This window comes from Myxocyprinus asiaticus, chromosome 42 (genome assembly GCF_019703515.2).
Source record: "Myxocyprinus asiaticus isolate MX2 ecotype Aquarium Trade chromosome 42, UBuf_Myxa_2, whole genome shotgun sequence".
Taxonomy (NCBI): Eukaryota; Metazoa; Chordata; class Actinopteri; order Cypriniformes; family Catostomidae; genus Myxocyprinus; species Myxocyprinus asiaticus.
In genome coordinates, this window is record NC_059385.1 from 11,668,385 (window position 1) to 11,682,841 (window position 14,457).

The 14,457-nt window shown below is 38.7% G+C and overlaps 1 protein-coding gene across 7 annotated transcripts in view; it reads left to right on the top strand.

Moving 5' to 3' along the window:
• Positions 1-14,457, top strand: part of uvrag (UV radiation resistance associated gene) — a 142,492-nt gene that overhangs the window by 81,168 nt on the left and 46,867 nt on the right. For all 7 annotated transcript variants that reach the window (XR_007895807.1, XR_007895808.1, XR_007895809.1 and 4 more), the window contains exon 13: positions 2,988-3,063. Coding sequence is in view for 4 of the 7 variants with exons in the window: in XM_051684415.1 (XP_051540375.1) it covers positions 2,988-3,063 (76 nt within the window). In the remaining 3 variants the exon portion in view is untranslated. The remainder of the gene's footprint in view (positions 1-2,987; positions 3,064-14,457) is intronic.

Genomic DNA, 14,457 nt, shown 5'->3' on the forward strand with positions numbered 1-14,457 from the left:
ACAGAATTGTAAAGACGGGAAGTAGAGGGAATTGCAGGGTCTGTCTCTACACTTCCGATTAAAAGCAGAAGCTCCAGGTGCCTCTTGGGTTATAGATGAACCTCCGGAAGATCACTCACACCTTTATGTTCATGGTGTCTACTGCCATAGTCTAAAGTGTGTGACCTCCTGGGCTCGTTGCAGTGTGTGACCTCTCCTCCTGATTTGTGAAAGTATAAGGTGAATACACGTCACGCGTGAGAGTGGCATATAAATGCATTCCAAATGGATGTAGTCTTGAAAACACACACACAGTGTTTTAACAAGCTTGACAGCGCTGTCAAGAGAGCTTTGTGGTTAAAGTGGTGATGTTTTTGTGGATCACAGGTGGTTAAGCTTGAGGCTTTTCTGCCCTCTCTCTCTCTCTCTCTCTCTCTCTCTCTCTCTCTCTCTCTCTCTCTCTCTCCCTCCCTCCCTCTCTCCCACCCCCCCCCCCCAATAAGCTCTTAATAACAGGGCATTGATTTTGTACTCTGAAATTAGGGGGGCTATAGTCATGTCAGGTGTTAGTGGGAGCAGCTTCATGGAGGATGCAGAATATTTGCGTGTTGTCTTTCTCTTTGTTTTTGAGCCTCTTTCCCATCCTCTCTATTTAAGAGGGACTTTCCTGCTGTTTTTTTTTTTGTGTTTTTTTTTTTTTTGACCATGTTCTTCTTAATCGGCCTGCATGTGGGGCCAGCTTTATGAAATCTGCACACTGCTACTTAGTCTTGCATAGCAGACTTTTGACTATTTGAATGAAGTTTGTCTCGGTTTGCAGCTATTCTGGCCAAAAACTGCCCACTTAGGAAGGTACACTGCAAAAAAATATTTTCTTATTTGTTTTCCAGTAACATATCTAAACATTCCTAAAACAAGATACATGTACTTGAAAGAAAATAACATTTGATATTTGTCTTATGATATTTTGTCTTGTTTTCAGAGTAATCTAACAAAATTTAGTGAGATGGATAAAACAAGAAAAAACAAAATTTTCCCTTTGAATTACATTTATTTTTCTTACTCCATTGGATTTTTTTTCTTCTTTTTTTAAGCTTCTCTAAATTTAGTTAATTTCTCTGAACACAAGATTTAATATCTTATGTAGTTTTGCTTGACCAACCACAATTCATTTTGTTTTTCTGAAATTATTAATGCTCAACAATAGACCTTGAAATCTTGAAAACTGGTCTCATTCAGATAATAGTGGCAGTAGGGCTGGGTATCGATACAGATTTCCCAAATTGATTCCATTTCACAAGCTTTCTATTCAGTTTTTGATTTTATTTGATTACACTCCAATTAATTCTGGTATATTTGAGTTATTATTGTTAATTTTACTTACAAATGAAAGCAGTTTGATGATTCTCATCATTTTTCTCGATACCACATCAAAATGAACTATTTTGAGTAAACATTGTTTAAAGATCTCTAGAAATTATTCAAGACAAGAAAACAGTCAAAGACCAGAACAAAGGAACAAATTACAAGCAACAGAATTAATAAAAACAATAGAAAAAAGATACAAATAAAAAAGAAAAGTGTTAAAGGTTTATAACAGCAGTATCAAGTATTCAAGTAAACATTCAGAAATTGAACAAAGTAATGAAATGCAATTTAAAACTTTTTAAATTACTGGTCTTTCATTGCTGAGATTGCATTTGATCAGAAAATCATTTTCCCCCAGCCCTAAGTGGCAGTATATGAAGCTAAAAGGCATCCTAAGTTAAAGGCAGTACAACAAACACTACCGTATTGTATAAATGCTTTAGAAAATAAATAATATGTAGTTACTTTTTTCACCTTACATTTTTAAACAGAAATATAACATTTATTTCTTTGATTTAGGAAACATGACCTAGATATCGTCTTGATTGGTTTCGTGAGATTCACCCACAAGCCTGTGGACTCTGACTCCCAGAAGTTCAGGCTTCCTTACTCCTTTAAAGTCAGCCATTCAGATTAGAATTGGACCTTTCTGTCAGCTTTTGCCATTTTTGCGTGGAATATGCATGAGGTGGTCAGACTAACTGCTACTAAACTGAATGGATCTACCATTTCTACAGTCTTTAACGGTTCTTGGAGTTGTTCGCTCTGAGTTCCCTCAAGCAATATTAAATGAGAGCATATTGGATTTTGGATATCAAAATTTATATCGATGTGTTGATTTAATATGTTGTCAAAATGAGTTGATTAGCTAAAGATGAGTGCTGTCCACATCAGAGACACCCAGTCATGTCAGAAGCATGTACCTCTCATATCACATTTTTTTGTAATCAGATGTGTTCTGAAGTCTTCCATTCTGAGTAAATGCTTCAATGTGAACTGTTCAAAATTGCAATAATAGTCCAGTGTGTCCATCTGTTGTGCATCTTGACCGGTTAGTTGATTATCCGTTGCTCTGATCTCGACATTGATATTGTGTGCTATTTGGCCTTTTCTCAATTATGATTATACTTGTGGTTTTAGGAGAACTGACCGAAAGAAACAGGCAGGAATGATCCATTTTTAATGGATAATAGATTGTGTTTCAGACATGCATTTGAGAAGCAGATCAGAACCAGACCTGCAGAGCTACAGGCGGTCTCTCAACATCTGCAGAAATGTCTTGCATCAGAAAGGCCCCGTTGCCTTTGAGAGTTTGAAGTATCATCATCGCTCGGCTAACTTCACAAGGCATAAATAGCCTTTAAAGATCGAAAGAGTCCTGACTCTCAATGTTCAATTGCAAATACAACATTATGACTCAGACTTTGGTCTTTTTTCCACTGTTTGCTTTGTCCAGTTTGACTGATGACCTGCCATGTTCGTTGTTTTGTGTGAAGTTGTCCTGCACAATGTTATGAATTGATTACGACCCCAAAACATTTTTCTTCGCTTTGTGTTTAATACGGGAACCATGTGTTACAGTTCAGAGGTGAGCGCTGAGGACTTTTCTCATGATATCTTTGTGCTGCTCTTATTTACAGGTTCCCCCTATACCCCAGAGGAGAGCGTTTCCAGTTCGAATATGGGGTCTACTTGCTCAACAAAAACATTGCCCAGGTAAGATACAAGCATGTCCCACTGTTTGCACTTTCATTATTCCATAGAAATAGCATATTTGTCTGCATGATTGTTCATCAAATTGTAATAACTTGCAATGCCTCTGAAATGACTTGGCATCACCAAGCGCTCTTATTTTTCAACCCTCCAACCATCTGGCACTGTTCTGGTATGTAACGCCTACTTTTCACGATTCAGTTAGTCCTGTCCTAAAGATTTTCTCATTGCATATGTGGTTTCATTAGGACATTTGTCAGATTACAGAAGTAAAATGGGTAGTGAATGCCATTTCATGCCATTTCATTTCAGTCGTGTTTTTGTGTCCATCCGCACTATTTTTCAAATGTTTTCTTATGTAAACGTGCTAGACGGATATCATTGACCTTTGCGTCACGTCTCTCTGCTTTTTCAGTGTCTCGAGCAAGAGCACCACATTTGTTATATGCCGTGTTAAGTAAAAAATGACTTTGCGTCTTGAGACACCTGCGTTCCTGGTGATACTTCAAGCTTTTTGTAGCGCAAGGATATATTCAGTTTGAACAACCCTTTTAGACAGAATTCTACAGCTCAAATTTAATCTAACCTGCTTCAGTTTGCCTGGTAAGTACAAGATTAACACACCTCCATGACTGTGGGAGAGGAATCAAGGCCTGCTGCTGTCCAGCTGTTGCTCTAACGTAAAATGGAGATGAAAACTACTGAATAGACTGCAGAGGGGAACAAGACGGTCGACCAAATCGGGCTGTCTTTGACCCACGTGAGCGGCACGCACATTTAAAGAACAAAAACATAGCAGCAAAGGGTACAGAGTGATATGTAAGCTTAGCCAACTCTGAGGGGAAAACTATATGTCTGTCATGTTTGATATATGCCTCCATTTGTAGTCTTACTGTGAGATGCCCTCCGTAGCTTGTTCATCATACTGCCTGTCGCTCAGCATTTCCATTCCACATCCCCTTAATGAGACAGAATGTAATGCTTTGCACCTTTGCCAGAAATCTTCATTAACCTTGTCAGAGTTTCTCTGTAAGGCAAGCTAATAGACATTCTCTCAATAAGTTGACTGTGAGTTCAGGTCAAAAGCCTAACTGCGTGCACATTTTAAGCTCATCGTTTGTGAAGTCGCTCACCCGGAGTCAAGACATTCCACATGAGCTTGGAGAACTCTGTATTTTGAAGCATTTGAGTCTGTTGAACTGCACCTGGGAAGCTCCTACTTTCAAGTTTAGCTGTCATTATTTAAACTTGTCACGCATCAAGTTGTCATCAAATTGGAAACAAAATTGACAACAAATCTCTGTTGTTAATGTTGTATCAGTGGATAAGCATAGCTGAATTTCCTAATGTCACCATCTTCAAAAATATGTAGAAGCAAAGAGAAGTGTTGTAACGATACCATAATCATATCTTACGATACAATACCAGCTAAAGTATCATGATACCACACGATAGTGTGTTAATTCTTAACACAGTTTGTCATAGTGGTTCAAAGATACTAGCTTTGCTGCATCAAAACAGCCAGTTCAAACAGCAACAGCATTAAACTTTTATTCCATTATTTGTGTGATTATTTGAATGCTGGTCACATAAAAATAAAGATATTTTAAAATTGAAAAAACTGTTTTGAGCCGCTGTTTCATTATTACAACCGCTTCAGCCCCTCTCTCCTAGTAAACAGCAGCACAAATACAGATTGCACACACACCGGTTTGATTGCACGCCTCAGGGACGTGATCAAACCGATCTTTAGTATCACGATACTACCGTAGCACCAGTATACCTTGCAACCCTACCAGAAAGCGTTTTATAAAGTCTCAGTTTTTGGTGAAAATGACTTTCCAGTTGATGAGAGGCATAAACTTAATTAATGATTTTTTTTTTCTCCCCAATTTGGAATGCCCAATGCTCTCTTAAGTCCTCGTGGTGGCGTAGTGACTCGCCTCAATCCGGGTGGCGGAGGACGAATCTCAGTTGCCTCCGCGTCTGAGACCGTCAATCCACGCATCTTATCACGTGGCTTGAGCGGTTACTGTTGAGACGTAACGTGTGTGGAGGCTTCACGCTATTCTCCGCGGCATCCATGCACAACTCACCACGTGCCCCACCGAGAGCGAGAACCACACATTATAGCGACCACAAGGAGGTTACCCCATGTGACTCTACCCTCCCTAGCAACTGGGCCAATTTGGTTGCTTAGGAGACCTGGCTGGAGTCTCTCAGCATGCCTTGATTCGAACTCGCGACTCCAGGTTTGGTAGTCAGCATCAATACTCGCTGAGCTAACCAGGCCCCAATTAATGCTTTTTTTAAACGAAAACATATTAGTGTGGATGTGGTTTTATACAACCTAAATGGTTTATTAATGTATGGTATCTAACTAATTATTTGCATAAAGCATAATATGAAGGGTGTCTTTAGATTTACATTATTTGACTACAAGTCATATACTTCACCTTAATATTACTGAAATGTAACACTGAAATTGAAATAACCGGTAAATCACCCACTGCCTTTTTCTGCATTCTTGCTTTCTGCCATTTTTTAACATAGACACACCTCTTTCCATGTCACAGCTCTGCAACTCAGGTATCATGCTTCTAGTTTCCTGGTAAATACGGCTTCACTTGGCCATTCATGTGCATGGATCTTGTAATTGCAACATTTTTGACTCCATTTAAAGACCAAATAAGCTGATCTTTCCTTTTTACGTAGCAAAACCGATGAGCTGTAACCCATTGCTTCTTTTTAGTCATTTTCTGTTGTCTCTACAGCATCTGTGGAAATCTCATCTCTTTTCTGTGCCTCTGTATCTGATCGCTCCATTCCACTATCACATGTGTTCCAGGTTGGCAGAGGAGCCGGTCCAGAGAAACCATGACGTGCTGAGTCACGCCACATGTCACATTTCCACTTCTTTGCTCGGGCCACTGTATCTATCCCATGCTCCTAGGCATTCCTGCACAACCGAGACACACCCCTCGCTAATCCTTATACCGTTTCAAGTACTTGGCTGCTTCGTTGACCCCTAAATATTAAAAAATTGTGCTGGGATTTTCCTACACAGTAGTATGATTTGCCAATAACTTACAAGCAAAAGGCTGTTTGTTATTTAGTTTTTTTTTTTCGAGGCCTCTGCCGCCTTCACTTATTTTTTTTTCGATCTTTTCTTCTATCTTTAATGCATTCCGTTCGTTAGCTGTAGCTGTGGTGGCTCTGTGTGTCCAGCTGCTGAGACTAAGCAGAGATTGAGTTTCACAGTGCCGCTCTTGTTCTGGAATGGAGGAGATTAAACGTCTATCTTTTATTAAATTGTGTGCTTTGCTGTGTTTGAAAATGATCCAAGCAGGCAGCAGGGAGAGAAAGAAGGGGGTGTTTTAGTTGCTTTGAAGCAGCGTGCTGACTGGATGTTGTTTTTTATTTAGTCCTCGTGTCATGGGAGGAAGGGAGGAAACATCGAGAAGAATGTCAGGTGGCCAGCGGGGTTTCGACTGGGTACTTATGTTTGTGATAGATGAGTTGGTGATAAACATTCAGAACACTTTTTCCAGTAGTTCGCACCATGGTTATAATAGTTTTTAATTTTCATGTAGTTTTTATTTCTATTTTATTTTGAATTTGTCCTTTAAATTTAGTATAATTTTCATTCGTTTTTACTCCATGAGTAATATATATATTTTTATTTATTTTCTTTTTTTTTTTTAAATTTGACATTTTTTTTAAATTTTTTATTTTTTTTTTTTTTTATTATATTTTGTTTTATTTTAGTTTTAATATTTTAGAGCTACTAGAGTTAAATAAATAATAAAATTTAAACATTTCTAACACTTAAATTCACAGGGTCGTTTAGTGTTAAATCATGTTAAATAATGCGGGTTTATAATGGTTTCAAATTGTAATATATACTTTATATCAAAATTACTAAAATTAATTTGTGGATGTTTTTGTGAGTTATGGTTTCAATTCTTCAAATAAGGTTTTTATTTTTATTTCAGTTAATGAAATGTCATTTAGTTTTCATTTTAGTTTTTGTTAAACGCTAATTACACTGGTTTGCACCATCGTAGCCATGCATTTCTTACCTGGATTTTGTTATAGGGTAATACAGTTTAAATATTTGGCAAGGTCTATGACAAAAAGGGGACAAATAAAACGTACTGTTAAGAAAATAGAAAAGAAAAACAAAAGCCAGTTTCATGTCTTTTCCATTCATGTTAAATAACAACAGTATTTAATTTAGTGTGCCGCTGCCAAGATCATAGACTTCACTGTCACAACATCTGGAATGTTGTGAATTTGGCTTTTAATAGTCTTTATGTTTTAAGTTCTGTTCTCTTTGGAACCACAACAACTGGATCGTCCTTGGTTTGGAGATTTGGATGAGATATTGTTTGGGTCAAAGTGTGTTTAGAATAGCTTCCAAGCTTTCAGAACAGAAGAACTCAACTTGTTAAGTGTCTGTTTGTGTGTCATTGTCTAAATCTGGGGTCTCAAACTACAGAGAGAGATCTGGGCCGAATTTGGCCCCTCAAGGTAGGGTCAGTGATTTTTTACACAAGTTACCCCTTGTGTATGTAAATGGTTCATCCTCCCCTAGGGGGCAGAAGTACTGAAATCACCAGACCTCACAAATTCACTGGAGCTCAGTGAGAGAATTTGGCCCCCACAGCCCAGCACAGCTTCAAGGAAGGATTACCCTCTCCCGAGACTGTGCGGAACGGTGAAAGAAATATTACAATTAGTGCTCAGTTGCCAAGCTCTACCCTATCTTATTTGGCGAAGATTGCGACAGGAAGGGCAGTGCTGAGAATTAAATCCAGAATGGTTTTAAGATTATTAGGGAATTTAGGAGTGGGAATGATGTAGGTCTAGCACTGTGCCCCATTCACTGCAGAGCCAGGAAAACCTGGCAAAAACAGCACTGCAGGACGACTGGCTCCAAATGGATCTAAATATACTAAATGCTAATATGCATTTCATGGTGCACACATGATTGTACATTTGATAAGGAGAGTTTTGAGGTTGCACTAGATTGTTTGAAGCATCTGGACTTTTTGAGGAACTGAGGGTTATTAACAACTCCCAAAGTGTTGTTTTTTTCTTTGAACCTGTTTACACCTGGAATTAAAGGGATAGTTCACCCTGTATGACTTTCTATCTTCAGTGAAACACAAAATTAAGTTTTAGGCAGAATGTTAACCCAATTTCATTGAATGGGGAGAAAAAAAATGCAATGAAAGTGAATGGTGACTAAGGCTTGAAGGAATCTTCATCACTATTAGTTTGATGGCTGGTATCTCACATGACTATTCTGGGATGGAAACCAAATAAACGTGAGGTTAGAGAGGAACCATGCAAATAGCAAAATGGCCACTGGTTCCTCTACTAAAATGTAACTGCTACTATTGCAAACCTGACTTCCTGTGTCAGCGTTTTTCTTCAATAAGAGAATTAACAAGGCCACAGTTGTGCTTTGTGAATGAAATCACTTTTATGTGATTAATCGCTGGGTTAAGTGGCCTTATTTGTTTATATGTAGTAAGAAATTCCATGCGTCACATTTAGGATTTTCCTTGGTCGGACTTTGTACATAACCTTTGTGATATGTGGCGGTATTTTTCTCACATTGTCATCTATGACTGATTCACTCAGCTCTCGTTTTTTATTTTCACTCCCATGGACTTCGGTTTTAATATGTTTAATATGTCATATGTTTTCTGTATTCTCGTTTCTCTTGTATCCTATTTCTCTTTCTTCAGCTCTTCGTCTTTTTCCCCAAACTGTTTGAATGCAAATTTCCCATGACTGCAGTTTTTCCCGCTTCATTTATTTTGCTCTATGAATGAAAGATCAACACAACCTTAAATGAGTCACCTGTGATTGCCATCATGTGTCGCTCATCTCAAGATCAATCCAAACAACCAGAAAGGAGGAGGATGAGAGTTAGGGAGTAGGATCATGTACTTGGATCCTGTTTAGTCGTGCTTGTTCCATCAAATTTGCAGATAAATCCATTGTAATTAGTAATAAAGTAAGTGATGCAATGTATGTCTACTGTAGTAATGATGTAAGCGCAGCGCGATCCCAAAAGTCTTTCTTGTACAACAACTTTGAGTAGCTGTAATAGAACATGTTTACATTCACAGCAATATGCTGATATCCATGTGATTAGTCTCTGCTTTTGATGTTCCAGACAGTATTGTGCACTTATGTATGACGTTACACTTCCGAAGCATGTTGAATGCCGAAAAACTACTTAAAATCCTATCTGGCCTTTCAGTATATAGGATTGTGTTCAAACCACATTTGGATGTGGTTCGGTTTGGATTTGTAAAAATTTTATTTAGTTTTTTTAGGCGTCAATCAAATAAACTGATCTGAGTCGGATACATCCAAAAATCTGATGTTTTTCTGCCTGAAAAAAGCCATTGAGACCTTAATTGAAGGTTTTACCAAGCCCTTTCCTGTTCTATCCCTCCATGTGTATGTACCTCTCAAATCTTAACTCACTTTACCATTGAAGGCAGCCTGTTGTGTAAAAAAGGCTGACTTGTCATATGTATATAATTCAGATCAGACAGGTAAACAAAAGTAAGAGTTGATGATTGTGAAAGAGAACTACCAATAGAGGAGTGTATTTAGCAGGAACTATTTCCAGGTTATCCTTGAATCCTTCCTTCCTGTCTACCAGTGCTTTTGTAGCGAACCTGCGGTGTGTGAATCAGTCTCAGAGCGGTCAACTCGGCCCTCAGAATTAGGTACAGAATTTTGGTACTTAATTGTCAATGTTGAATCTGGTCCTGAAAAGCAAAATCAGTTGAAAACCACTGCTTTAGCAAAGTATGTTGGTTATTACCAGTCATACCAGGACAAGATTGGCACTCTGCAAACAAAGCGGCCAGTTACGCAATCGTCTCAGTACATTTCACTGAAGGCTCCCACTGCCCCATGAAAATGTAGTTTATATTTTTCTACCACTTAGGTGCCATTTAAAAGGAATATGCATTGTATCCCCACTTAAAAAAAAAAATTCAAAATCTTTACCCGCTTTATTTGTTACATCTCAAGCACGAAATTGTTTTTAGCAGAGTGTAAGCGGACTGTATTGGTATAACGACCACTGAATTGAGCGAATGTTCACAGAGGTGTGGGAATAAAGCCTGTGGACTGCTGTCTCCATTTTCTCAGATGATTTATGAACAAGGCAGGGTGAAAAAGGGTTAACGTACTTCTGGACTCAACTAGTCTAGATGAAGAGATTAGATCCCATTTAATGAATGTGTACGGCTCTATCTGGCTCATAAGAACATTGAGAAAATTGTGGAAAGTCTCTGATTATTTGGTTTGACTCAACTGCAGAGCGCTCAGTGTAATTATGTTGCAGTACTAGTCCACATTTTCACTGTTATCTTAGGAGCGATTTGTTTTCCATAAGTCATCAGGCTTAATAAGCGGAGTTTCCTTCAGGGCTTGGAAGTGTGTTACACCTCATCCATTAAGAGTGTATTTGCCCACCCAGCCAGTAATAAAGCCTTCACAAGTTATTCTAAGATAACAGTTGGCTGCTGTATTTCAAAACTAAGTGAAATTAGTAATATTAATACAGCCAATGATGGATGAATTTGGCACTGGAAATGGTCTAGCTTAAAGCTTCTTTTTTCTTTCTGTTTCTTTGTTTCTTTCCTTCCTTCCTTCCTTCCTTCCTCTCACACTCACTTTTTTTTTCCTCCTCCCTTACCCTTTTGCCTTATTTTATTTATTTATTTATTTATTTATTTTTGTCGTTTCTTGTTATTTCTTAATTATCCCCTCTCTCCCTCCATTTCTCTTCCTACTTCTCTCTCTCTAGAATCAATGGACCCCTGACACTGTGCCCAGTACTACTGCAATGTTTTGTTTATATGGCTGTCGCTTCACCAGAGGAAGTCCTGTGCTTTTGTCCAGAGTTTGTTGGAGAAAATTTGCTCCGCTTGACTGTGATCCTGCACAGGGACATATGATTCAGATTTCCTCAGAGATTCTCTGCTTTCTTCTCTCTCATAGCTTTATATATGATCCCAGTTTTCTTGGCTGATATCTTGGCAGAACAGCTCAATTTAATAGACTCCACTCTTAAGTATAACCTTCTCATACAACATGTCTGTGGAGGTTGTCCCTATTGGGAAGGGCTTCTTAAGTTCAGGTATGTCTGTTTTGTTTTATAGGATTTGAATTTAGTCAACATGCAGTGGGGTTCAAAAGTCTGAAACCACGTTGGAAATCTGGGATTCAGTATCTAATTTAAACCTGGAAATAAACAAAGATTAAGGATTTAGAAAATTTGGTGAAGTAGAGTCATTATTTCTTAAAATGCAGAGGAAATGATTAAGAACCCACACTGTTTCATGGTCTCTAATTAGATTGGTGACATTGGCCATGTGAATCCCTTTGTACAAAAGGTCAGATTTCCCTGCTTCCATTGAAGTGCAGCTTTTCGCTCAAATTGTTGTGCTGATAACATAATTTATAATGTAAAACTGGTATTTTCATGAGTGGTCTTAGACATTTGAACCTCACTGTGTATGATGTATGATTCTCAAACCTAACTTTATCAATGAACATATTTTAGGTATTAAGTTTGTCATTTGGCACCGTTGCTAGAGCTGTTGCAAGGTGGCACCATTGCTAGAGCTGTTGTAAGGTGGTCCCTGTGCTCTTAATTTAAACATGGCAATTGGTCTGCTTCTAAAATGCTGCAGCACATGAATTTTGGTTGTTTGTCTGTCTGGTAACATTATGTGTTTTAGCACACACTTCTCCCTAGACAAAACTACTCCCACTAGCTTCAGTTTTGTGTGGTCTTGCTTCCTCTCCTACTGTAGCTTGTTGCTGTGGCACCTACATCAGCCTGTGGAGTGAGCTGGAAACCTTTGGGGAATGCCTTCCAGTACTCATAAAAGCAATATCACACCACTAAGCATTACTGTGCATGTCACCGCAAGGAGTTGCTTGCATCAGGCCTATTAATCTAGCGCTCAACAGCCAATTGTAACTCAAATTTGGGCTTGCTGCACTCTTTAGAGGATGATTTAGAATTAGCTGCAAACAGCTGGCAGATTGCTCTAGAACCCAATCCATTGGAATCCTGGACTCAACTGGTTTCGAATCTAAAATTAGCTGCAAAAACTTGGCACATCCTTGGTCCACTGAAATGCTGTAAAAAAATTATTTTCTTACTCTGTATTTTTGTCTTGTTTTCACTTAAAAACATAAAAACATCTTTAAAACAATTTAAATTCACTTTAGAAGCAACATTGCTTGACTTCTTAAATTTGATGTGTGAAATGTATCCAATGGTAAAATTATTCTCTCGTATCCACGCCTACTATGTAGAGTCAAGTAAGTCATTTGTAGGTTGATTTCTCCTAAAAGTGTAACACTGTGGTTCTGTAGCACTATCAAACATTCCTGTGTTTGTTTGAGTGGCCCATCCAGCCTGAAACAGCAACATTGGATCGACCAGTGGTGTGACTTTGTGGCAGGACTAACTGTTTGAAAACCAATGAAAGACTGGGGTGAGGAGTTTTCTGGCATCTGTTTGAAACAGTGATTAGTTTTGCAATTTCATTAGTGAAACAGAAATGATACACTTCAGGTGTAAAACTAAACTTTTTTTCTTTTCCTATTTGCACTTTTATTTTTTAATTTGTAATTTTTTTAAGCATAATTGTAACAAAAATGTTGGAGGTTTATGGTAAAAACAAGAAAAAGTATTTGCCAATAGAGTTAGCAAAAATACACTTAAAGGAATATTCCGGGTTTAATACACATTTTTTCTTTAAAAAAACAGAAATCTGTGGGGCCTGGGTAGCTCAGCGAGTATTGACGCTGACAACCACCCCTGGAGTCGTGAGTTCGAATCCAGGGCGTGCTGAGTGACTCCAGCCAGGTCACTGAGTCCTGGCCCGGTTGCTAGGGAGGGTAGTCACATGGGGTAACCTCCTCGTGGTCACGATTAGGGGTTCTCACTCTCAATGGGGCGCATGGTAAGTTGTGCGTGGATTGCGGAGAGTAGCATGAGCCTCCACATGCTGCGAGTCTCCGTGGTGTCATGCACAGCGAGCCACATGATAAGATGTGCGGATTGACTGTCTCAGAAGCGGAGGCAACTGAGACTTGTCCTCCACCACCCAGATTGGGGTAACCGCGCCTACTAAGTAGTGGGAATTGGGCATTCCAAATAAAAAAAATAAAAAAAAGAAATCTGGGTAACAGTGAGACTTAATGCAAGTGAAGGGGGTCAATTTTTGAACGTTAAAAAAGTAGCCACAAGACATAATCAGTATGCGTGTAAACATGATTTTAGTTTGATAAAATCACTTACTAACCTTTTCTGTGTAAAGTTATAGCCAATTTTACAAATTCGCTGCCATGACAATGTTTTGTCAACAAATCCTAAAATGACTGTTAAAAATTATGATTTAAACAACTGGACAGCTCAATTAATAAACAAGGTTTAACAGAAAAATGTAAGTGATTTTATAAAATTATAAGCTTCACATTTCTGCCTTTAAACCCTCAAAAAATGGGTAATTGTAAGTTCCTCACTGTAACCTCGATTTTTACTTTTTTTAAGAAAAGGAGGGACAAGTCAAATTTTATATTCCTTTAATTCAAGAAAAGTTCTTTGAAAACAAGTCATGTACATCATTTTGCTTCTCAAGAAAAGGGATCTTATTTTAAGGATGTTTAGATATTTTTATAAGCTGAAAACAAGGCAAAAATACTGATTAAGAAAATGACTTTTCGTAGTGAGTTCTGGAACTTCAGTTAAGAGGATTCTGGATTGGCTTTTCTGTGTTACGTTGACCCTGACTGTCTGCGCCAGTCCCTCTATACTTCGAGCTTTCGGAACTGTGTAACGCACAGAAACAGACTGGGATTTCAGCCAATCTGCCTTGATTTACGAGTGTATCTGGGGCTGTTGTTTGGTCTGTCATTGTCCTGCTGGTAACCCATTCAGCATTTCTGAGTTTGGAAAGGGAGACAGATGGAAAGAGGGAGTATTAGAGAGGGAGCAACTGGGGAGCGCAAGACCGTTAGCACTCGCCACCTTCATTTGCTCCCGGTTTTATAAGCATACCTCTGGCTAGCCTCCTATGGCTTTATGAAACACTTAAATGGCTCTAATTGAATTTCCACGGTTTTAGGTCGGCAGCCAGGGGCTTGCCTCGTACCGCAAGTAGGAAAGAGAGCCACTAAATATAAATGTGCCAGAAAAGGTAGTCCCCGCTCTCCAGGGTCCCACAAATACAGCCAGATTGCGGGTGTGTTTCTAGGGTGTGTTTGTTTGTTTTCTGCTCTATGAAAAGTGAAAGCCCACAAACAGATGAGGGATCCCCCGAGTGCTCACTTTGG